Below are 26,690 nucleotides of genomic sequence, written 5' to 3'. Positions count from 1 at the left end.
CAAGGAGGAATTCTGCCTGGATAAGGACTGCCATATCATGCCTCTATTACTGCAAAAAACGCCACAGAAACACAGCCAATTGGAAAAACATCCAAAGCACACACTGGGCTCATGAAAATTTAAAGAGGATTTCCTCTAGCATCGAACATTTCTTGCAGACATTTGAGACTTGAAACTGCCAGACAATTAATCATGTGCCAGCAAGTATCATAGAGAGGATGTCCACATGGTATCAAAATGTGGGAAGAAATAGAAGAAATACTGGCCACCTACTGTGCCTTGCCTGTGAACCAGTGCACTCCAAACCAGGTTTCTGTATTTGAGCATGTATGAGTTCAGCCCAGTAATAATCAGGGATGGTCACATTACCTGGAAGCCTGTGAAATACCTTAGCTACACGGACTGCAGAAAGAAATGAAGGAAATTCACCATAAGTTCCAATTTCCAAGTATTTCTGGACAAGTATGGTGTCAAGATCACATCCTGCAATGCTCTCTCATGGTTCATAGTTTTTCATTGGTATTCCATATCATGACATCATGCAGTGCACTGGGAGTTAGAGAGTTAATGTTGCAGTTCCGTGCATTGTTGCTGTACTTTTTGAGTTCCAGTCTCTTGGTCTCAGAAGAGAAGAATGAGCTACAACTCCCAGAAGACTTCATTTTTCCATTTTCTGTTTGGAGGGGGAAAGATATAACAGACTGGGAGTCATGAGACTGCCCTCCATGCTCCCTGGCCATCTCACCTACAGAATGAGAGTAAGGACTTTGGTTTCGGGAACTCTGTCTCTTCTGCATTTTGTTTCAATTTCAATCATATTGTATTATCTAGCTTTTTGTCCTTTATCTCATCGCCACTGTTCTTTCTCATCCAGACACATCTCTCTACCCTCTCCCTTTTTCTCCTACATCCCCCCCCTTCCTGGGGCACGGATCCATGGATCTCTTCACTTGTCATGCAAACCAGGTCAAACCACGACAGACCTAGTGCGCAAAGACCAGCACTCTATAAAACAATAGAAACAAGCAAGAAACAGGGGAAGGAATCAGCTTTCAACATACTTGTGCTAAATGACCAACTAAAGCACAACCAGAATTTCAGTCTATAAGAAAAGTTCCGATGGGACCACTTTCAGGTCCTAATTTACAAGAATGGACGTGGTTATCAGAGAGAGAAAGTGAGAGACTAGTGAGAAAAGAGAGAATTACAAGAAAAGGAGAAAGAAAAAGTATAATTGCTTTCCCAGCCTAAGACCAATTTTGGATAGAAAGTTCTTTAAGACAGCTATGAATTCAACGTCCATGTACTGGACTGTGTTTGACGTCAGTGCCTTATGACACTTTCTTGGCAGCAAATATGCTCTGCAATATCCCTTATTTTCAGCTGTTCAGAGAATTGTGAAAAATGTCCCTTTGGGGATGATGCTGTCCCAGCTGAAATACAAATTTCAGTGGAAAAGCTCATCAAAACCCATTCGGTCATTTTGCATTTACATAAACCGGAAAAAATGGATTTCCTCGCTGGGAATAAATAGCTGTCATGCCCACACCAAGACAAGGAAACCCAAAAGACCGAATCTGAAACAAGAATGTACAGACATACACACCTCTGCGGATTTCTGCCAGCGTGAATGGACCAATACTTGTATCAGAAAACCCATTGCCATTAAATACATCGTCTTATTTCCCAGCAGTGCATTTCTTATTGAAAATCCCCAATCCATCTCCACGTTAGCTGTGAAGTTAACTCTAACTTGCCTTCTCTCAACCATACCAACAGACACACCACCCTTCCTTCCTTACCTATCTGTTACAAAACTATCACGATCAGTTCCCAGAAAGAGGCGTGAATACAGAGCAAAACGAACATTTGAACATGAGCACATATAACAAAAACATCACTCATCCTTTGTGCAACTGTCATTCAAAAACAGAGTGAGAAAAATTCTTGGGGAGCTTCTTTCACTTTTTCCTGAAAAAATACTTGCACAAGAGCCAGATGACTGGGAAAAGACAAGAAAATGTATTACCAAGTGTGTGTTATTTCTAATTTCCAAATGATTTAATCATTTCATCTCAGAGGAAAAATAAAGCTGAACCAATAACTGTAAAGCAAACTGCACAAGCGATTCTTGGTTCATACATGCTTGCATCAGCAAACGAATATACTGTGCAGAGAAACCACAATCTGTTTACCAAAAAAAATTTCATAAAAAAAAATCTCACTTCACAGGATAACTGTTTGCAATGAATAATTCAGCCATCTGTCACGTCCAGCTGGGTCCCATTCATATTCCTCACACAGAATATCTCCTTTGCTTTCTTTTCTTTTCTTTTCTCCCTCCCTCCTCACCCCCCTTTAAGTGTGACCACTGAACACCAGCACCAGTTTGGCAGACTGTAAGGTGCAGCACATGCTGCCTCACCTGAGCGAGCTCCGTGCAGTGTGCAACCACCCATGATGGGGAGCCTAGAGGTAAAAAGCAACAGGCAAGGTCTGAGGAACAGCTCTGCAAATGGCATGCCCTGCTATCCTCTGTTCATGCAATCGCTTAAGTTGGAAGAAGCCTGCAAGGACCACTGAGTCCAACCCCTGGCACCACACAGCACCATCCAGATTTCAAAACCTCCTTCTGACAGCGCTGTCCAAGCACTCCTTGATCTCCAGCAGCACAGGGATGTGCCCACTGCCCTGGGCAGACTGTTCCATGCTCACCGCTCTCAGGGGCACCACCTTTCCCTCACTCCCAGCTGACCCTCCATGACATCACACACTACGCTATGTATAGTAGTAACCAAAACTGCACATAAGCTGAAATCAACTGTGTTTCTAGTAGCACACATATTCTTCAAGAATGCTTTCTCTGCATTGCCTGTGTTCTACCTGATTTTCAAGTGGTCCTGTTCTCTGTACTCTCCAAAACTCCCCTATCATTGAAGGTATCACCACTGAAGACCCCTCCTCCACAAGACACAACAGTAGTTGAGTTCCATAAAATTGCTCCAATGCGACTGTAAGAAAAATAGAGCCTTAAAAAAATCATTTGGGATCCTGAGACAAAGCACATCAGATTTTATTCTAATAGAGCCTCTCTCAAAAGAAAACGTTTAAGGCTGAACACAATAGTAGAACTAATTACCCAGGAAAACACAAACAAACTGGTCTTTGTCTATCTGCCTGCTCTGACAAAGGCTGAACACAACGGAATAAACACTTATTTGTTTTCAGGAGGGCTGTGGCTGGTCTCAGAGTATTTGCACCCTCCATTTACCCAGGCTGTCAGCACTGCTCATGCCCCATTAAACACACAGGCAGAGTTTATATTTTCTTTGGGGAAAGAAAGAAATGTGGTCAAAACCCACTTTGAGCCATTTATGGGGAACGCAGCAAGTAATTGTTCTAGTCCATCAAGATCCATGGACCCATACTCATCAACAACTTGAAACTGTACTATATCTTTTTGGTTTGTGAGTTTTCTTACTCATATCTAAAATGTTTTAGTTTGCTTTCCATCAACATCTCCTTGTGCACATTCACGCTGCTTCCAAGTATTTCTCTCTGGAGAACAAAAGCACAGAAAAATCGCCCCTGTATGTTAACTTCCTCCTTTCTCTTTCTCTCTCTGTACCTCCTTCAACACCCCCTGACACGCTCTAGCTTACGCTTGCTGAATCACATGCTGGCTACCTGATTCAACCCCTCACGCAAACTGACCAGGAAAAGCTTCATAATAACAAGATCCTTTCTAAAGAGAAGTACACTCTTGGTTAGAACAAGTCACTACAAATACCATAGCAAGAATACTTTCTCAGTGTTAAAAGCACAAAACCCTCCACCACATACTCACTGTATTTTCAAATATCAGAAACTTTATGTTCTAAATATAGAAAGGACAAAATAGATTTCAATCTTCTGCTGACGCTGCTTCAAGAAGGGAATAACCAAAATAAAGCAAATATATTCATAAAATCTAGCTTTTGCTTTTTCAAAAGCAAATAGTATTAGCAACATAAGACATCCAACCAGCCAGACAACATGAACGAAAGTATCATAAGCTATGTTCTTCTTAACCAGAACTGCAGCTCAAATCAGCTAAAATGGAAGAATCATTTCTCTTCACTATGATATAGCCCTTGTACTGTATCTCGATAGTAAATCTTTTCTCCATCAGAGACAAATGTGAAAGTAAACATTATTTAAAAACAGTTATTAAAGAGCTTTGATCTGCATCTCAAAGAGCCCTTTCACCTATTTAAAACAGAACAACTATTTCTAAAGTGCGTGGAGACCTTGATATGTCTCATGCATACTCTCCAGTACATAATTATAAAGATCAGAGGTGACACATTCATTTTGGTAAACTCCATAAGCAAACCTCCGAATACAGAAGAAATCCTTGTTTTGTGGCATTTGCTCATTCAGCCAAGCATCACACTACATAACAACTCCATCCTAAACATGGCAGGTGACTGGACATCAAATCCTCACTCTAATATTGATACAGCTGGTATTCTATTACCACAAATGCATTACCTTCAAATTATACAAACCACTCTGGAAGGAACCCAAAGTGTTTTTTTTTTCAGAGTATTTGTAGCATTTCTCCTGAAAAGTGTGTTAAAACAGCAAAATTGGAGACGGAATGGAGGAGGGTATTTGGCACAGTAATAGCTGGTCAAAGACGCAGTCAATTTTATAACACTTCAGGGTTTCTGGAAGCAATTTGATACCCCTCAACTTACTTGCAATACTTACTTTTATTCCTTGTGTACATAAGCTGTGGAAATAATTGCTGTGCACTGTAAATGCACTGTGATATTTAAGTCACATTTCACAAAACTATGCAGTTTTCTACCAGTGGATGAGGATCAGCTACCAAAGATGGGAAGATACAAGGCAGTCTAATAACATGAGAGGTATGATGTAAGAACAACTATTCCTGCTACAAGTCACACGTGCTCAGCACATGAAGCTGAGCAGCAGCATTTACATCAAATTATTTTAGATTGCCTCTTCACATTTTGCAAGTACTTCTGTACCATACCACTTTCTCCTTCCCCACATGTAAGAGGGGGCATTTCAAAACGTTCCTTTCTGTGTCCTCTCAAACAAAGACACTTAATTGGTTTTAGCAGGGACACAGACACTACGTACAGTGCTGCAGAAAGGCATTGAGAGAGGACAGCTCAGCTTTGCCTCCCTATCTGATGGCCTTGCTCTCTGCTGAGAGGAGACAAGCAAAGGGAAACACAAATCTTGCCCCTTCTCAAGGACAATGAAAAACAGCCTCTGGTACATGCTGAACTGCTGCTGTTTTCATAAACAAAGTCACTCCTGAAGTGCCAACATGTGCTAGTCACAGCCATGTTTAAAGGAAAAAAAGGAACAACAAGGAAATGCCCGCTGTTGTGATTTGAATTATAGGACAATTTTGCATAGTTTAAATTGCCTGAAGAGCTCTATTCGTTTAACAGAAACTTCCAGGCAGAAGAAAGCCAGCAAGAAGCCTGCCATTTTTGCAACCATGGGAAAAGACACAGGTAGCAGTGGGAAGCACCTACCAGGTCATATGCAGCCAGAACCTTTTTCTGCACGTCAGGCACAGTCCCCAGAGGCTCTAGGTAAGGAAACGCGTCCTTCATACAGAGGGTAACAGAGGGAGCATTCTCACTGCTTACGAGCCGCGAGGACAGGGTCAGGATGCACTGCTTCAGGCTTGCGATGGGTGGCAGCCCACACAGCTCTTTGACTGACACTATGGCATTCTGGGGGAAGAAAAAGAAATAGTTTTGCACAAATCCTCACCTGCCAGCATACAGTCATTGCCTTGGGGCTTCCCTCTCCGCCATGCGTCCAAATATAGGCGCAAGCATGCTTTCAAGCTCAGAAGGGTCATGTTAGCATTTGCAGGATTTTAAGAGTTTTGCTTTCACACTCAAGACGTTGACAAGACAACATTGCCAGGACTATTCCCGTGGCTAGTTTTACAGCTACTCTGCATTGCAAATCCAGCCCCTGTGGGGACAAGCTTTGGTCCCAAGTATATCAAGCCACCAGCCTAAAATGCTATTTCTCTTCTCAAGTGTTTGGAGTCCAATTGCTTTTGATGCTGTAATCGCCTCACTCTCCTGTCGTTATCATCCTCCAGCAAGAACAAGTTCGACAGACATATTTCCCATGGGAAAGGCAGACAGAAAAAACATACTTTGTTTTCAGCCCTGCATTACCACACCATAAAGAAATACAAACACTCTTTCTTCTTAATAGGTCACATGTAAGAAAAATCAATACTGTATATACAGGTCAAATCCAACTAACATATGACAATTTATTTATCAAGTCAGTGGATGTATGGCTGACTCACCCTCAATAATTTAGCTTCTCAAGTCATACAATCTGAGACCACGACACCAAAAAAATCTAAGTGAGAGAATAATGTAACAGCTCATAACTCACCCTACAATGTCTTCCTGAAAAAAGTCAAATGCCCAACTTATTAACAGAGAAGTCTCTCATTAATCAAATGCATTAGCATGCTGTTCAATCTAATGACAGCGTCTTTACGGAGCCTTCCCAAAAGCAAGATCTTGTACTGAAATTTTGTTTGGCAGGCAGATTAATGCTATTTCTGAGTTCAAGTCGAAGAACATTTTCTTTCATTATAGTTCATGTATATAATCCTGACCTAGACAGAAGGTGGAGTCAGCAGCTCAAACTAGTTACTTTCAAGGCTTGCAGGAAAGGCTGGGAAGAGTTTCCCATTCTTAAAAATATGCTTAGACTAATCCTTTGGGAGTGATTTAAAACTTATGTCATTTTGTAAACTTTCCTCGCTGCCAACATTTCATTAGCTTTAGACTCCATCCAGAAGAGTGGGGTCAATGAAGTGATACGCATTTTTTTACTGTTTTCAAGACAGAAAAATGAATTGTTTATGTATCTTTACCAAGGAGATAGACAGTTGTGGCTGATTTCAGTTTCTCATTAAAGAAAACTCATTGTTTAATTGCTCCTCAGTTTTGTTTCTAGGCAGCGCATGGACCTCTCAGCTGAGCTCACACTTACCAAACCTGCACAGCTGCCCAGCACACAGAAGACAACACCCTTGCTGTGGCAGCACCTCCTGCTGCCCACAACAGTATAACCCAGGCACTTACACACAGTGAGCTCTGGCTGCTCTCAGGGCAGAGCAGGTAAGCAGACAAGGTGCCAGGAGAACATCTGAGCCACAGTGCATCACCACTGTCTGGGCAGGCACTCAGCCAGGCAAGGCAACACAGCTATTTAGCAAGGCAGAAATTACAACCCAAGCAGCTTTCAGCTGTACTTTAAACATTCACAGCCCTTGGCTGAACAGTGGCAACAGGCACTCAGGGTAATGTGCTGTTCTTAGCATGATGGGTTTCTGTGGTGCAGGCAATACTCTAATGAATAGAAAAAAGATATATAGCATAACCCTCATTGAGACAGCAAAGCAAAAGCTTGCTGACATTTTCCTGCAAGAAATGCAAAGAAATGAAGCTTTGAAGACATGAGGATGTAAATGTATCCGCCCATCTGCATTCCTGGACAAGCACACCCAATAACGTGTGTGTTCAGAGAGAACATACTGATTTTTAAACAATTTTGCCTAGCCCCATATCTGCTTATTAGGTAACACCTATAACTGTCAGCCTCTTAACACCCAGTTACAAGGTGAGATGGCTGTGGGCCTCACGCTTCTCCAGTTTTCCACCAAGCTTTCCCTACTGGCAAGGCTCACCAGGACCTCTGCTTCTGCGTTCAGTATACACCAATGCAGACAACAGCCATACCTGCATGTTCTCTCTCATGTCGGTGGCCTCTCGTAGTGGATGCACAGCCAACTTAAAAATGTCATCGATAGTCTTGAGCCCAGTGTTCCTCAGCATGGTGTACTCCCTTGCTTTCTTTCCTATCCTCACTGAGAGGCTGCGCTTTTGGGCCTTTCCACCTCCACTTCGATTGGTTATTGCAATATGAACAAACAGCGTAACGTGCTCCATGATATCGCCAACAAAAGACCGCAGCGGTATGTGCCTGTATCCAGGCTGCAGGCACTCCAGTGGGATGGTGTACTGCCCTATGAACTCATCCCCGATGTAGTCATCGTCCAAAACAACAAAACGGATCATGGCCAATTCTGGTAGATTGATCTGGAACTCAAAGCTCTCATCAAAAATTGGGTTATCACTGTTTTGCTGAACGGTTTTAGTTCTTTGTTCAGTGCAATCTGCAGGAATCCCATGTATTTCTATACAAACGTAGGGATCAATGACATCCCCTTTTGCACACGCACCTTTGGGTTTTGGAAAGTTCTGTCCACTGATTATTTTGACATGGAGAACTTGGGGAGAGACTCCTGGAACAATGCCCTTTGTATTTGCACTGAAATAAGACACTTCTTCACGCATCACTGAAGGCCTGAGAACATACCCGCATCCACCATTCTGTAGAAACCAGCCAGTGTGCAGGTCCATCATGGGCCCTGGAGTCTGATAGTTCATTGCCACTATCTGACAACCACAATTCCAAAAATCTTGAGGATTTAAATTACTGGAGTCTATCCTCATAGCACTCGGGTACACCCTGGAAAGAAACTTTTTGTTGTAGTTGACAAAATCCTCAGGGTATTCATTTGCAATTCGACTGGCTTCTGCTTCACTAAAGGAGCAGATCTCCCAATAATTTTGAGCTTTCATGGACGTCTCAAAGTCTTTGTATTGGACAGATTTGCATAGCGACACCAAGTCAGATAACTCCCTGCACAGCCAGATCAGCTTTGGTTCCCTTGAGAAGTCTTCTGACAGTCTCCGGGATATTTCAGCCTCTTCATCTTCATCTGTGACTTCCCCTTCTAGTATATCCTGGTCGCAGGGCAGCTTCTTCCCCTTTACAATGATCTTCATTTTCAGTTTCTCAGGTGACGGGAGGTAGGCTTCTGAAGATAAAGGTGTCTCCGTGTAGAGTTTGTTTCCAAAGATCCTTTTCATGTGTTGTACCACAACCTTCTGCTGTTGTACGGAGCAGTGGTTCCCCAAGCATAGAATAAGGGGGTATTCTGATGCAAAGAATGCCAATTTGTTTATCACCTCGATAACATTTTGAAATGAAAGTGGCGATGTCATGTTGTTACGGTTACAAATAATGGGCTCGTTATCTGGGCCATCACAGACATCTAGTTCAATACTCCGACAACTCATTTTTAAAGCTCTGACGTAACCATTGATATCAGCTGGCCCTCTGAGCTGGTCTTCAATGAGATATGTGTTGTGGGATGCATTGATGTAGTAATGCGACAAGGGCTGTGTCATGTCTTGGACAATCTTTTTGTGCTCGGGATCAAAAATATCACATTCTGGGGACAGCAAGTATTGAGTAAATCCATCAATTGCAAGAAAACCTTTCAAACGTCCTTCTTGAGAAAGCTCATATCTGCGTATAATATCTAGACACATTTCTTCTGTTATGTGGGTCACTCCTTGCTCAGCCTCTAAAAACAGCATGAGGTCATTGGCATCTAGATACTCTTTGTTTTTAGATATCTGCACAAGTAAGAAATAAACTTCAGGTCTGGTGCAAAGTTCGCAGAACGCTTCGTAAAATTCCTCTTCTGTTACTCGCGTTGTCAGTTTCTCTTTGCTCTTCTGGATTTCCTTGAATTTTAATCTAATTTTTGATTCCTTTAAGGTGGGGTTAAGCTTCTTTATTAGTTCCACAGATGTATCTTCTAACATTATGCCATTACCATCAACGTCTGCTGCTTCAAAGACAGTTTTCAGCCAGGCAAACCGTGGAGTATTATGGCTGCTTTCCATCAAATCCAGGGGTTGTTTGCTACGAGAAACCAAGTACCTTAATCCTGATACCCAAATATTGGCCACGTCAGCTGAATTGGCAACCAGGTCGAGGGACTCATAGTTCTCACCGTGAATTACCGACAGCGCGCAGTCCTCAGAAATCTGATCTGCAAGTCCGTTATTCCTGAACGTTTCTGTGTTCTTCCCTAGCCTGATTTCTTTTATAGCAGAAATATCGAGCTTGGCTTTCTCAAGGTCCTTTTTGGAAGGCTCCCAACGAAGAGCCTGCAGATCAGGATCCAAAGTAAAAAAACGGTTATAAATCCGGGAATTTGGACGAACTTTCTTCAGTTCACACCCAGCCTGCATAAAGCTGATACAGTCACTAGCGCTGCTTATTTTCTTCTCTGATGGCATGCTGCTGAAGGACACTGTTTTCTTTCTTCCACATTTCTGGTTTGAAGGATCCTGTGAATGATTGTGTTTAAAGGAAAAAAAAAAAAAAGAAAAAAAAAGGATGATTAATTTTTCTTTGGCCATTCCACAAGTATATAAATAATAGAGAAGATATGTTTATGTAAAGATAATTCATGATCTCCTGAACCTCAAAACACCACACGTTATCCCTTCCCACCATTCAGTTCCCTGCTGAGCTGTAAAACAATCATACAGTGACTTGACTGATCACAGCATTTCAGACACCAACTTTCCACGAGTGACATTTGCAGCTATTTAACTCTTCTCCAGATCTCAGCAACTTGCTAGAGGTGTGATGAGATAGCATTCAGTTGTCATGTCTTCAGAAAAGATACGGGAAGAGGGCTTTGTGCAAAGCTCCAGAACCTGATCTATGATTTGCTTAAAAGTTGAGTGGGACTGCATTTACAAACAGGATTTAAAAGATGTAAAAGGGAAACTTTGGGATAAAAAGGCATTAGAAAAAGTCTCAGAGTGCATAGGAGGAGAAGGGAAAGAAGTCAACAAAGCAAGGCTGGGAGGCAAGTCTGGGGCAGACCACCAAGCCTGTGCCCTTGAACACTTCGTGCTCAGCAGATGAGTTCCTGACATGCCTCTGCCTCTTTTCTGTCATCTTAGATACCTCATATGAAATGAAAACAAAACCAAACAGATGTGAGTCAGCCCCTTGAGATACACACTCAGGAGGAATCTGGGCTTTCTTATTTGTATGTTTTACTATCTTTTGCCAAGGGATGCTCTCACCATGCAGAAAAGACCATGCAGCAGTGTGGCTCTCATGCATGCTTGTGTGACAGCCCCATTTACTCCCCTGCTCAGCCCCAACCTTCCTCACACTTGCTCATCTCTCTACGTGCTTTAGAAAGCAACTCTTCGGGAACTTTCTGAATGCCCAGACCACAAAACACCATGAGAAAATGAAGGACAACCAAGCAAAAAATCCAAAGCCCTTTCTTAATGGCATATCTTCTAGCTCCTTTAGAGGAGACACATGTGACCATCATTTCAGTATCAAGTGCCTACTTACTGCTGGATGTAAACCGAGCTGCCTGCAAAGCTTTTTGTAATTTTAGCTCAGCAACTAAATTTAAGTCTTTCTCAACATATTATCAGTTCAAAACATTTCACAGTAATTACAAATTGCAAACCATTCTTTTTCTCTGCATAATTTACATCTAATCCGTTAGTATTCAAACAATCCACCAGCTACAAAACACCATTTTTAAAACATTGTTCAAGGCTGTAATTCATATAGTTATACACTTCTGACAACTACTTTCCTGCCAGTTTCCCAGAGATACTTCTCCAGTTCCCTGCCTTCTGCCACTGAAGGGACTTTTGCAGCCTGCCTGGATCTCAGGTGCAAGGGCAGTTCCCAGGTGAGGAAATCTTGCTGGGTGCTGGCACACAGCCTTCTACCCCACTGCCCTCAGGCTCAGTCCTGAGAGGCACGCCACAGACCAGCTTCCCAACAGCCCTGGGGACCCAGTCTGAGACACCAGAATCACTAAGCTCCCCAAACCTTTGCATCTTGGACTGCACCATAAGCTAGTTTCCTGCGGCTCCCATGTACCTGCTGTATTATTCAGCCTTCCTCAAGTCAAGCTGCCCTGCAAATCCTAAACTAAACCCTAGTACTAGTCATGCCAACCATCCTCTCCCATTGCTACCTTCTTGCTGCTCCTCCCTGTCTGCACTCAAACAGGATCTCACATAGTTTCGCCAGCCAGACCAAAAGTCTTGGTAAAGAATGTCTTCACTTGTAATTGGCATTTTTGTATAGATAGTTCCAGCAAATTAGTCAGCAGAAACATTACTACAAAACTGCTGTTGTCATCCACTCACTCCATTCAAAAACATCTGACCAAAACTTTGGACACACAAGTGGACTTAAAGGCATGGGATATATTGGGAACAAACTCAAAACCACTAAACTTCTTAGGTTAAAGATTTCTCATTGAACTGCTAAAGGGACTTCTCTTGACAGGAAGAATTACTTTAGCCATTTATTGCAGTACTTGTAATAAGAATAGGTCTTTTAAGGGAAAATAAAAAGATGAAAGTCAATGAAGTGAGTGCCTTGGGCCAGCTATTTTTCAAATTAGTTTTCCGCTAAAACATTGTGTGGCTGCATTAGCACACATCTGTGGCCATGAAAATACTGGAGCAATATATGTTGATGAACATAAACTGCTCACATTCAAGGGTTTGGTTTTTTTTTCCCCTCTTATCTGTTCACATTTAGGTAACAGTTGATGTACACATCAACAGTCAGACTATTACTCAATTGAGAATTTTAGAAAGGACAAAAGCATGCATCTCTGCCTCTGAGGCATCCAGTATTGGTTAGCAACGGAGGATTTGATGGTACATGGAATGGCTTGGGTTGGAAGGGACCTCAAGGATCACCAAGTTCCAACCCTCTGCCACAGACAGTGTTCAAGTACTAGACCATGTTGCCCAGCACCCATCCAATCTGGCCTCGAACATCATCAGTGATGAGGCATCCACAGCCTCTCCAGGCAGCCTGTGCCAGCACTTCACTACCCTTTCTGTGAAGAACTTCCCCCGACATCTAATCTAAACCTTTCCTCCTTTAAAACCATTCCTCCTTGTCCTCCCACTAAGAGAAAGACCAGCTCTTAGAAAGCCATACACAACAGGGTACCCTGAATAAAACTCGGTGAAATGTTGGATCATGTTGGAATGCGTTGTTTCCTTTTCAATTTGATGCTTATTTCTTCTTGTTTGTCTCCATAGCACCTCCAAGCTTGACTTCAATCCACAGAGCACCTTCTCCAGAAATATGCTGAGAACAGTTGCCAGGAACCCCAGAAGCAATTAAATTCAATAATATTTATTAGCTTGCACAGCATCCAGAAAATCAGGTCCCGACATTAGGTTCACAGTCCTATGCATCTTTCCCCCCCCCCCCCCCCCCCCCCCCCCCGGTGCATTTTGAATAAGAAATACCCTTCAAAGACTCCTTTCACTTAACACATATAAGCTTAGTAAAATAGCAAGCACAAGCTACGTTTTGTTTAAGAATAGCTGGCATCCTGTGGTTTAAAACAAACAAATAAAACCTTCACCAACACATTCAGTTGAACAAACCTGCTTTCAGCTTCACCCTTCCCCACCTTTTTGCCCCTCTCCACACTCTAATAGTTTTACTTCCCCTGTGGCACCCTCCTCCTGTCGGATGGCAGTGCAGGGCCTGCTGCCCCCAGGGTTCAATTGGCCCTGTTGGCCCCAGGGCACACTGCTGGCTCAGATTCACCTGCCATCAGCCAGCACCCCCCACATCCTTTTCCATAGAGCAGCTCTCCAGCCTCTTGTCCCCAGTCTGACATATCCGAGTGCTGGCCTGCCTTACATCCGAAAACTGCAAATGACTGTTTTCTAAAGATTGCTGAAGGAGAGATGCAGAGCTCCAGGCCCAAAATAGTAGAAGCTCTTCTGCTGCACACATCATCCTCGTCAGAGGCACTGGCTATGTAAACAGTGGGATCAGGAAGCCATCAGCAGTTGTGGGAAAACTCCACCCTATCCACCCTAACCTTTGACCACTCAATCTTCTGCTGTTTAAATCAAAGAACTAACAGAAATAAATGTGAGATTTAAAAAAACATATGAATAAACACTTTCCATCTCATTCCACTGCTTTTAGCAAAAGGACAGGACGTAAATTGTTGAGTCTGAAGTTAAGAAACAGGGCGGTAATAACGGCTGTAAAACACCAACCCCGCACCCGGACTTAAAGCTCATGCATAATTTATCCGAAATCACATTACCTGAAGGACCTCTTACACATCAACAGCATTCCAAGATTCTAAGAAGCACAAGGAAGGCGAAAAGCTTCTCTAACTGAAAACACCAAGAGCTGCAGGGCTTCTGTGAAAGGCTGCTAAATTCAGTATTGATGTTGAGAGCTAAACTTGTTAAGTGCAGTTAAGAGCCATTTCCCCAAAAAACAATTCACATTTTCAGCGGTATCATCACACCTAAAAGAAAAGCTTAATTCTGATCTTTGCCATTTACTGTGAACTTAGCGCTAAGAAATCAATAACAGACAGCTTAGCCTGTCCTCACAAATAGATTGTGATAAATGGTGCATCCTAAAAACTATCTGGAAACACCAGACGATCCACTTAATTGGCCAGCTGATTACCTGATTTATTTTTTTTTTTCCCCAGGAGAAATGAATTAGCTCTACACGGGGGCGGATTATTTTTTTTATTTTTATTTTTTAATCAAAATCTCAGAGTAAGGATAGTCATTTTCATCTTCTAAGATGCTTCTAGTATTTGTCATACACAGAGAGAATCCCAATCCCCCAAGTTTTAAAGGCATACCAAAAGTGCAGTAGGAAAAATGTATCTTTACATTAAAGAAATCAGTGTGTCACTAATGCCACTCCAAACATCTTGCAGCTGGTTGACATATGATAGTGTAATTTTTCTATAATCAAGTACATCAAGAACAGAAAAAACATCCAGTCAGTGTTGGTGTTAGGTCTGCAATCAGACCTCACACACGAGGCAACTCAAAGCATGAACCCAGTGCACTGGCAGGCTACTATTACAGGTAGCTGTTTTAAAAAACACATTTATTATTCAGACTCATAGATTTCTGTGGATCTCAGCCATATTCTGGCCATCAGCATAGACTACCCAAGAAAAGTCCACTTCACAGATTTTACCTGTTCTCATTACAGCCTCTGCTATCAGAATGAATCAATGAGCTGAACTCCCTGTAATCTTCCCTGGCAAGGCCTGTATGATGCAAGTGCCAGACATTCACTGCAACATTCATGGGACAGTAAAGAAAAGGTTACATATTTCATCCATGCTGGCATTTGCAGCACAACACAGCCAACACTGCACAGGCACTCAACAACCAGACAAATTCTTGAGGCAGTCACAGGGATTCTGCCTCTCACTTGGGAATCACAGAATGATTTGGGTTGGAAGGGACCTTTAAGATCATGTGGTTCCCAGCCCCTGCTATAAGCAGGGACACCTCCTTCTAGACCAGGTTGCTCACAGCCCCATGCAGCCCAGCCTTGCATGCTTCCAGGGATTGGGCATCCACAACCTCACTGGGCAGCCTGTTCCAGTGTCTCACCACCCTCATAGTACAGAATTTCTTCCTAATATCTAGTCTAAATCTACCCTCTTCCAGTTTAAAACCATTTCCCCCCATCCTGTTACTGCTGCCCTTATAGTAAGTCCCTCCCCAGCTTTCCCATGGGCTCCTTTCAGGTACTGGAAGGCTGCTACAAGGTCCCCCCAAAGCCTCCTCCTCTTCAGGCTGGAGATTTCCCAGCTCTCAGCCTGTCCTCATAAGGGAGGTGCTCCAGTCTTCTGATCACTTTTATGGTCCTCCTCTGGACTCCAACAGCTCAAAACACACCGCTCAACAGATTAGTAGAGCAGATGATAACGCTGAAAAGCAGTCTTTTCGTAGCACAATTTCTACTACGTCAGGGATTTGAGCGTATGTGGAATAAGAACTGTATCCAAGGTTTAACGCACCCACTCTTAAAAACTGAGATCTGTAATGGAATAAACAAAATATTTAAAGCAGACCAAAAATACAACGCAGACAGATCATATGAGAAATAGCTTCAGATGGCAGGATCCAACAATTTTCCAGGTACTGAAACAGTCACAACAACAGCACATCTGAAAATCGAATTAGGTGTCACTAGTTAGCAGTTTAACTTGATCTCCAGTTCCACACAAAATACTAAGCACAACTTTCATTCATGGGATAGCAGTGACTGAGGGATCTCAGACACAGTGAGAAGAAAAGCATCACAGAAAACCATAATATCAACATTTTCAGCAGGCTCCTTTGAGCACCCCAGGATCAGCCAGCTGCTGGGAATGGTTACGGAAGGACTGCCACCAAGACTGGTGATAATAACTTCACCGTTATTTGAGCTTCTCATCAAAAAGGGAAGAAATGTCACCCTGCAGAATGGGCACTGTGAGGGCAGGAAAAAGCAGTAAAGAAAATAGCTCAACTATGCTGAGATCCTGAATGGTCCCCTCTGGAGAAATTCAACAGAGGGCAGGATTACAACAGCTCGTCTGCTTTCCTCTTTCTCTCCAGTACTAAAAAATCTTTTCAAATACTGGAGTGAATGCTGGAGAGAAATGACCTGGAGTGGGAGAGAAAAGAATGGCTGGAGGAGATCTGAGAAAAACACTGGAACCAAAATGATTTGCTATTCAAAGAATGTTTTGTTGCGTGTACTTGTGTTGTTTAAATCACTAGCATTGTCAAATTCATTCAATTAATAGTTAGAGAAAATATACCTTTGCAGCTTAAATGACAAAAGAGAGCAAAGGAAAAAAGTGGCAGAACGTGAAGACACCATCTGGAAGCACTTTCCAGAAATATAGTCCATATAACACAAGAAAGGTTTATTTTCTGGCACAGTATGACACTATAATTACTATTCCAACTTTTTTTTTCCCAAATGATTAGGGCCATGCAGCATAAAGTCAAGGAAGTGTTCAATGCCCGTAATGATCCTACCACTTCCCAGCTCCTTCTGCCATGGTTGTTCCTCGTGTTCTCTCTTTACACCTCATCACCCAGCTAGTTTCCACAAAGGCATTCCTCATAGAATTATGTAACTCCCTTCTATCCAGAAATAAATTCCTGCATACCAGTTCAATACATACGCACAACACCTTTGAATAATGCTGTGGAAGACCCTACCTGATGTAAGTTTTCCATAGATCTTCGTTCTCCCTCTGAAACATAAACCTTTTTGACTTCCCCAATGCCCAATCTATTCCTAGCTGTATTTAACCACATAGCTTTAGTTTGGAAGGGACTCACAGAACCCACTGGACTTTATGTCTCCAAACACGGCTCCTTTATTTCCATACATTTTGCTTGCTTGCAAACTGTAACGTTTCTGAGTCTCCAAGAGCACCTTGGATGTAGATTGGATTTATCTTCATGCACTAAGGAAATATAAACCTGAGAAAGACAGAGAGACACTCTGTCTTCAAGCAGAAGCAATAACAGCAAGCCCAGGGAAAATGAGTCCTCAGCTGCAGCATTCCCAGGAGATCTCCATGCCTTCCTCAGTCTTCTACAGAGTCTCTTTTCAATGCAGTTAGTAGCAAAAATTAAGAGCGCTGTCTGCTTAAAGCAGCTAACCCTACAGCAGCCTCAGACCTGCCTTACAGAGCTTCTCCCTCCCTGCAAAGCAAAGCACAGCTCCTATTAGCCTCTCATCTGCAGACAAGTAGAACGTCTGCAGAAGCATGAGAATCTGAGCTACTTCAGGCCATGGAGAAGTGAGTTAAAAACCAGGGGTCTTCATTAAGTACTAGGTGGCACAGCACAAGTCTGTCTCAGGCTGCAAGGTCCCAAGTTACTTAGATGTAATTGATCAGATTCATGCCTTAAATGCAATCTGGAGACAAGCCAGCGCCAAGAATAACTGGTGAAGTTCAGACAATATGAGCTTTTCCCATTTATGCTTATATAAGACTTGAAAATTGGTTTAAAGGTTTACAGAGGTGACTGCTTCATATCGATCAAAGCATGGATCATGGCAGAAAGGGCTACAGCTAAAGGTTGGGATGGGAAGCTCTGCTTCCTGGCTGCTGCGATGCTGTTCAATGACACACAGTGAAGAGAGAGCCCCGCTTTGAGGTGTATTTGTAAAATTGAGCGAGGGGCAATACTTAAAGATAAGTGAGCTCCATTCTGGTGACAGATCCATGGGGTCATGTTGCAAGGAACATAAATCCCATTCATTAGTGTACCTGTACAATTTAAGCAAGCAACCGTGTTATTCTTTTGGCATAATAAGCAAGAAAAAAAAAGAAGAAAACAACCACAAAGATCCAGGCTGCAAAACTAGGAAACACCAATGCCTTAGTGTGATCCTTACAGAACTGTGCACACTGACCAGGAAGACCTGAAAATTCCACTGACAAAAACAGCTCTGGCTTTACCCTGACACAAGGGTTGCCATGGCTCTGGGGAGTAGGAAAATAAGCGCTGCAATATCTACACATCTCAGCACAGCATTAACATTCATCTCTTTTGCTACTCAGAGATCGGCTGGCTTCACAGCAAGTACAAAGGACATCACTACACTGTCCTTCCAAAACATGGAGACTAGGGCACCTTCCCACTGTCACCAGGTAAAAAAATATTCAGCAGCTGCCCTGTATGCTTGTGCTACGTGCTAAGGGATTCTCTGTATCCCTTCTTCAGATAAAAAAAAAAAAAACAATCCTGAACTAAAATTAAGGAGGGTCTCACTGAGGATTTGACCTAGTTGAACTCTTAAGGCTTTTAAAATTAAAAAAAAAAAAAAAAAAAAAAAAAAAAAAGATAAAAAGAGAGAGACCTCCACTGTCTACATCAAGCCCTTAAAATCTGACACAAGATAGTGACCTATAGGATGTAGCTCAATCATCTAAGCCCTCTGTGATCTTCAGTCCACCCACAGAAAACACTACTGATGCCAGACAATCCAGAAAGGTGATGCTATTTTAAAACATTGTCTTTTGAGCAGGAAGGAAAGTCAGCTACAAGAAAGGAATACGTTACAAACTGAAAATAGGAGATGTTGTTGTGGGTTATGAAGGGAGAAAAAGCAGGACAGTAGTAAAGGAAGAAAACAGACAAGGAACAACAGTAACCAGAGGAGCTGATACAAGTAGAAGGTTTTGGTACTCAGTAGCAACTAAAGCAGAGAAGATACAAAGGCTTCAGTTGCTTTGCTCTTGGAAATACCAGGAGCAGGCAGACTCCCACCAGTGGTCCATCACAGCGCAGGAACACTGGTATTGCTAGTAATATGATTACAGGAAACCATTCGTTCACAAAAAAAATAATTAGAATTCCAATAGTAACTCAGGAAGAAAGGCCAAATTTAATGAAGGGGCAATTGTTAAGCCATGATAAAGCCATATTTGGACACTTTCAGGATTTAACAGTTTCAATCAGTAGTTGAATTAAATAGTGAATCAATCTACTTTAAGATGATCTTCAAATTAAGTTTCCTTATCGACCTTGTAGAAATTCAGAATGTAGACTGACATTATTACAGATCATGGATGATTACGTAGCGGTCAGTACTGTCCTACCATACATCTCTTCAACTGCTGGAAGTTGACATATGCAAAGTAAAAAAAAAGAAAGAAAAAGTGGACAGCTGGCCATGGTCATAACCTCCCAGTGACCACAGCTAAGTCTCCACCATCAGAAAGACCTTCATCATCACTCCTTCCAAAACAATGTCTCACGAGATCAAATGTGATTTCATTAGCAAGGTATTGCTTCAAAAATTCTATCCTGTATTTTTCCAGAGTGAACTGTTGAACGTTACTATGCCTTCTGGTCTGGTATCATGGTGTTGTAGATTACTTGGCACCAGGGACCCAAAATAGGATGGCCAATTTAATTTGAGTCTGAATCTTGTAACAATCCTCCAGGAATAACCTGTGTAATCCAATAAGCAACCCAAATCTCCACAGTCTAATCATATTATTTTAAGCCCTTTATAATCAACTTAAATTATTGGTTCATTAATCACATTTATGCTGATTCAGACCAACTGCAACCCCTACATTCAATAACAAAGTTTAAAAAAAAAAATCAATAGAATAAGGTAGATAAATTCTTTTAATGGGACTGTTTTTCTAATTGCCACTCATAACTGAATTATTCAGCAGGTTGAGACAGACGACAAAAATGAATATGACCTACGTGGGTAAGTATTGTTTTATCAATCTGTAATGTAGCTGGGGTGAAATTTTGCTTCAAGGGTGCAGCCTAAAGGTCCTGGCTTTCTGTAAGAGGAAAAAGCAACTTGAGCACACCTGAGAAAGGCATTAGTTCCTCCAAGGGAATTGTGATGAATTTAGGAAAGTGTCCTTGAGATGCAGGAGTTGGTGCAGTCGGGTACAAATGGCAGCACGTTCAGTACTTTACTTCCACTTGTAGCGTTGTGTCTTTCCTTAGTAACTATGTACATCGTGCTATAGGCACTGTACTCACCTTCAGCATCCCCAGGCTGAAAAGCTAAACAGTAGGTTTAAGTTACACCCACGGATGTAATCCCAGTGCAAAGAGCAGCCTGTGCCAAGCCGTGAGCCCTGCTGCTGCACTCCAGTAGGGAAACAGGGAGTTGGCGTGGCTAAAACCAATACAGAAATGAAACAGGGACTAGAGTGATTAACTCAGTGTCAGCATAACAAGTTAAAAGTCTGCCTTAAAAGCAACGATTTACCCAATACTGCAAAGGAAACAAGTACTCAAGGGACAGCTGTGGTAGCCTCATTAAAGTACATGAATTTAATAAGTGGGCATACAGCAAATTCCTAACAACAGAGAATCTGAATGTTTGCATTACTCATCAAAATCAGGAGTAAAAGACACAGGTTAGGAGTGCTTTGTTAAGCAACCTGCAGCACCATAGATGTCCAGTTTATTTAAAGAATTGTGGATTTCCTCCAGTGAGACTTTTTTTTTAACCACATTTCTTCAAAACGATGTACCTTCAAGGGCAGAGCGCCCCTACTTCCAGGAGCTCAGATTTTTGTTTGCTTTGCTTAAATGAATACAGCGGTGTAGTAATTCAGCAATGTAATTTCACTCTGGTCATGTACTTTGGCAATTATCATTCCTTTTTCTCACAAGTAAATTAGCTGCATGCCTGAATATTACAGTCCCTTGGGCTTCACACAGCACATGCATTATATGCTTGAAGTTTATCACCTACCTGGCATAATTACTTCCATACAGCTAACATTTAAACATTATAAATTAGTGGCCAAAAGGGTATTAAAAAAAAACAATCTAACCATGGTGCAATTACAATCTAACTGCTGTGTAGCACTGTGCTTAGTACTTCATGAGAGAAAGTAACGCTTAAATGAACCCCCCCAATAGTTATGTACACATAACATACTTACAAAATGTTCAGTAAGAAAAAAACATTGCAAAATCTACCAGAAAATGGGTACCATTACCTTCCAGTTGTGCCCAGCGACCCCTGGGAGACCACTTGGAAAACACTGTGCAGGATTTGGACTCGTCATGCTCACAGGATTCAAAAATGTTTCTGAAGCACAGAGGTGGGTACCTCCAGATCTAATGCTACCCTTGCCAGGTCTCCATCCCCCTCAGCACCATGCCATGATGCACTGTGAGGGCACACGCCTGTCCTCCTGTCCCGATCCACCAGCTCACCACTGCCACCACAAAGCACAGGTCTCTCGTCCCTGGTTTCATGTAGAAATGCTTCAGTGCTTTCAGCCAAGCAGCACAGTTACAGAACAGCTGCACTACTGTGCTTAATGCACTCCGAACTCAATACTGCTGAAGTTAGGTATTTAATTAAACTGGAGGATATCCACTGCAGAGTGCATTTGATGGGGAACCACAAGTGGAGGCGTTGGGAGTTTTAAAGATACTGGGATAGGAATCAAATCCCACCTGTCTTCAGACATTTGCTCCATTATTCTAAATATGAGAATAATTTTTCCTTCACTTAGAGTCTAACTTGATGTCTACACATTTCTGTAGCAGACAAGCAAAGGGTCCTTTATGGCACAACTGAGGTAAGAGCAAATCTATTTTATTTTTTTCCCCCCCTCGGACACAGTGGTTGGCACCCAGGCTGCAGAGAAGGCTTATTTCTAACCAAAAGCATGTAAGCTGTTGAAAGCAAAGCTTGATTGATGATCCTTGACATACTCTATAAGGACAGCTCTCAAATTCTTTCCCAGTGATATGCCACTTGTCTGGACATCCAGAGCAGGAGTGGGGCACAGCAAGGGTGAGGATGGGCCCCCTTCCACAGCAGTCACCATTCTCCCTGAGCACACAGTCTCTTTTCTCCCAGCCCTGCCACCACAGCTCACCTCCTCCAAGCAAAGCCACAAGCTTCCCTCATCCTCCTGCTCAGCTGCCATCAGCACCAGCAAGCACATTCCCTAAACCAATCCAAATAGGACCAAATTGGTATCTGTTATGTACTAGCAATGTTTAACTTCACCAACAGTAGCAGGAACGTGGCACGAATGCACCATGCCTTGAAAACTGGGACAAAATGAGCAACTAACGATTATGCTGCAGAGAACTGAGCAAAAGTCACACATACCAAGCAGACACTGCATTTTCTACATTAGTACACACTTTTGACAAGGATGGAAGCTGCTTACAGGGGGCACAAATAAAACATTCACAATAAATTGCTGTTCACCACCACAGATCATTTTTCCACGGACACAAATGAGCAGAGAAAGCAATGCTGGCTCAATGGGTCCTTGAAAACAGCTTACAATTTGCAGAAGCTGTGTCATTTAGCAGTTGCTCATGTAAAGCTTTAATCATGCAAACACACATTTAGTCCCCACAGTTACCCAGTTTGTGTGTTAACATGTCTTTCAGCGTGAAAGAAGTGTGCCTGTGCATTTGTTCAAACAGTACCTCCTCAAATCCTTATAAAACAGCAATGTCCTGGCTTTTCAAGGCTTTCAGAGCCAACATCCTCAACTAGGGGAAACAATTAGAATATCCATTTACAACTTGGTTACTTTTTTAAAATATAAACAAATGCAGGAAAAAGCAATATTTTAAGAAAATATTTTTTGCTGCTGTTGTTCTAAAATATCAACTCCCTATTTGCTTCTTCCTGTTATTTTTTGTTTATTCCTTCATGTGGGTGCGTGAGGAACGAACACTGACACACCGCTTGTGACAGACAAAGTGTATCAAACACAACGTACTTGGAGAAGCCAACTTTAAAGCTCAGTTTTCACAGATGATACTGTATTTCTTCCAGTTTGTAGTTAAAGGAAAATGATATTACGGTAAATATGTTAATGTGTCTGTCTCTTAGTGGCAGATAAAAAAAGGACAATAATTTAAAAATGAAGATTATAGAAATTACTTGCTTTGCCTGTCAGGTCTTTGTGAAATTTCCAGTCTCAATCCTAAAACAAAGCTTTATGCAATGAAGGGCAGACATACTTTATATCTGTTTAATTATAATAGCAAAGACTTCAGTAATACATCTAAAAGAACTACAGTATAGCCACAGCTGTATCCAGAGAACTGCTTTGTTGTACCCAGGAGAATTTGTCTGTGTTCATTAAGTCTCATCGCTCAGACGCAGAACACAGCAACTCTTTTATGTGAATTACTTTACCTAGTTGCACAACAGCTCTACTTATTGCATATGGCATACACTGCTTTTTGGTGCAGTTTCTAGCACATTCCATCACACTTCTTACAGCAAAAATACAGACATCAGAATTTGCATAGCATGTCTTTGTGTATATTGAATGGTACATGTACGCTTCATTCCTGTGTTTTACTAGGGGGATCAGCAGAAAGCATGAATGCCCTAACACTGTCTGTGAACCAGAATAAACTGCCTTGTTTCACACAGCCTTACCTGGACATTAGTGAAAGTGAGTCCACACCACAGAACCATTATTTATCAAGAGAAGAAACATAATCAACTTTCTGCATGCAATGAAGAGGAAAACAGTTTTTAACTATGTACTTTGTAAAAGAATGCATTTCTAGCTCATCTTCTAAAGCCAACTCAATTATCTGTCATGGAGTTTTTCAGCTACCAGGGATACTGAGGTACGTGGGCTACTCTGCATACACTAAATATTTACTACTGATCAAAGCACACTGTTGCATCTCAGCAAATTGAAATGGCATTACCACACTTATGCAAAATGAATGCTTCATCAGCAGCCATTTGATATTTCAACATGTCAGCATCCTAAGACACAAACAACAGTGAAGCGCCTGAGTCACGCATGGTCAACCAGCACACTGATTTCAGTCATGTTTCCTCTGTGTTAAAGGGCTGGCACAGCACAACCTCAGTCACTGGTTCCTTCCTATGTCCTGAGAAAACCTCATTTTATCCATCAATAATCACATCATCCACAAGAAACTCAAACATGATGAAGAAAGGGGAAGGGAACTACAAATCACGCTATCCAGAAATTAATCACTGTATTAAATTTTAAGAGATACGCTTGAGAGTAGCCAAAAAACACTTTTTGATATTGAGGTCCATATGTATCTCTCTTTAGCAGCAGAAGGGAAGAAGCTAGGCCTGTGAAGAACTGAAGGGCAGAGCATTTCTCAAGGACTGACTGAGCTGGGCTGTCACATCCCCGGCTTCATAGCTCTCTTTTGGTTGCATACTCTGAGAACCTTAATGCTGAACACAGAGTTGTCTTGCTCTCTGCCTGCCTGGAAACACAGGGTTGAAATCAAACTCTGAACTCCAAACAGGAGAACATACAAGCCTGGGTATGAAGCACATTCTCCTTTCATCACCTTTCTAAAAAAATACAAGTACAGATGTCACATGGCAGTATCCCTGGGCAAAACAGCAGTGTGCGCTACAGACACTGTTACAGTGACCACAAAACCACCCCTGTTCACAGAGTATCTGTATGGGAATTGCTAAATCACAGCCTGAACCAACGATTGAGCACCTGGCGAAGGAACACAGGCAGCCTTGGGAGCACAGGTAAAAGCAATGTTGAACCATGTTCCATTCCTCCCTAAGCCTCATTTAAGGGCTGGCTGCCACAAGGAAAAGACCTCTAGCTGGAGAGCATTTGACAATCGCTGATCCTCAGGAAAGGTAAGCACATCTTTCCTTTTTTTCTTTGACTGGATTGTTACCATTACCTTTTTTTGAGTAATTTACAACTGGTCATCTACCACTGCCTTTCCCTACAGTATCAAACCTACGTTCCATGAATTGCATCTTCATGCATTGGCATGCAGTAAAAATAAGCCAAATGGTTGTCTTAGTAAGATCAGGCTTTTTTTCTGCAAATATAGAAGAGAAGCTGCACAGCATTCCTGAACTTGACTGCTTCAGATATCTTCAGAAGAACACAGTACCTATCTGAAGAATATCTTGCTCATTCCTGACCACAAGGAGGAGTTGGGGGAAGGTAGGAGAAATGGACTTAATCTCTTAATCTAAACCACATATTTGACCACAAATTTCATAACAAACAAGATAATTTAAAAAAAATGGTTCCATTTAAGTAATACCAAATACTGGTTTTATATTTAAAATTTTCAATGTAATTGATTTTTTTGTTTGTTTGTTTTTTTTTTTGTTTTGTTTTAATGTCTTTTTTTACATAATCACAGAAAAAGCACAGGAGTGCCATGTTATCCCTATCATTTCCTTGCCATATATTTCAACGGCACAGATTCACTCCCTGGTTTTGTGCAGAGCATGTGCAATCCTGAAACAAAGCTCACTCTCACACATGCAGTCCATAAACACAGCTTCATGAAATGACACACTGCTATAATCCAACTAGAATTTCCAAACACAGAAAACGTCTCAGTTTGTGAGATGCCTGTGTTTAAGAGAATAGAACGAAAAAGCCTGGAAAATCTTTTCAATTGTTTCCTTGTGTAAGCTTGTGTGCAGTTTCTTAACCAAAGAGACAGACAATGTTTGGCTAAATAAATATATTTTAAGTACACATCCTGGACATGTTTATACTCCATTTATGAATAACATAGAGAGTAGGGAACAAAGCCACTTTCAGTCCTAGGACCCAAAAAGGGACCACATGGGTAGTAGAAGACAGGCAGGAGCACACACATGCAGCTGTACCAGCACAGTCCATACACCAGCACACACCTAAGATGGAGAAAACTCATTACCTCCTTCCCTGCAATCTGTAGCATTATTTGTAACAACCATCCCACCTGAGGTACATCCTGAGCCACTCCAAAAGCAAATGCTTTATTTACCCACGACCATCTCTGTGAAACTCAGAGAGCATGACTTGCACAGATGATGAGGAAGCATCCAGAAAGGAGGGAGGGAAAGGAAGAGAACAAGAGAACTACAACAGAGAGAAGTTGGGAAAAGCAGCACAGAACTCTCATAATGAAATCTATAGACTAACAGCAGAATTAGACAAAAGGAACAGCTACAAGTTCCTGCCAGCGCGTGCTGCTATCGATACATCTGTTCTTGAAACTGATATGTAAATTGAAATTAGTTCAGACTGCGTGTATAATTTCAATTCACTCATTTTTCACAGCAAATCATGTCAGATTTTAATTGAAATCTTTTAACTGTAAATTAAAATGTCAGTAGTGATGCACAGATGCTGCTGAACAGATTTATTTTGTCACAAACATAAATAAAAGAGCAGAAGTTTCAAGCAGTCCTCTGGTCAGCCAGCATCAGGGACTGATCAGCACTGAACCATGTCCTAGGGTTCTATTTTCTTTCTAAGCATTTTGTTTGCTACCACCTACATGCTTGCAGGATCAGGGACTGCCCAGCTAAACTCCATTATTCAAATAGGAGAGAGATGT

At 41.9% G+C, this 26,690-nt stretch overlaps 1 protein-coding gene across 11 annotated transcripts in view; it reads right to left on the bottom strand.

Moving 5' to 3' along the window:
- The window catches only part of PLCL1 (phospholipase C like 1 (inactive)), a 230,373-nt gene that overhangs the window by 29,619 nt on the left and 174,064 nt on the right, over window positions 1–26,690 (bottom strand). For all 11 annotated transcript variants that reach the window (XM_048952611.1, XM_048952601.1, XM_048952604.1 and 8 more), the window contains 2 exons: window positions 7,815–10,286; window positions 5,562–5,765 (listed from right to left, as the gene is read on the bottom strand). In XM_048952611.1, coding sequence (XP_048808568.1) covers window positions 5,562–5,765; window positions 7,815–10,235 — 2,625 coding nt within the window. In that variant the 5' untranslated portion in view covers window positions 10,236–10,286. The remainder of the gene's footprint in view (window positions 1–5,561; window positions 5,766–7,814; window positions 10,287–26,690) is intronic.

Source organism: Lagopus muta, chromosome 8, assembly GCF_023343835.1.
Source record: "Lagopus muta isolate bLagMut1 chromosome 8, bLagMut1 primary, whole genome shotgun sequence".
NCBI lineage: Eukaryota > Metazoa > Chordata > Aves > Galliformes > Phasianidae > Lagopus > Lagopus muta.
The sequence above is the reverse complement of the archived record's forward strand: the minus strand, read 5'-3'. Positions and strand labels throughout refer to the sequence as shown.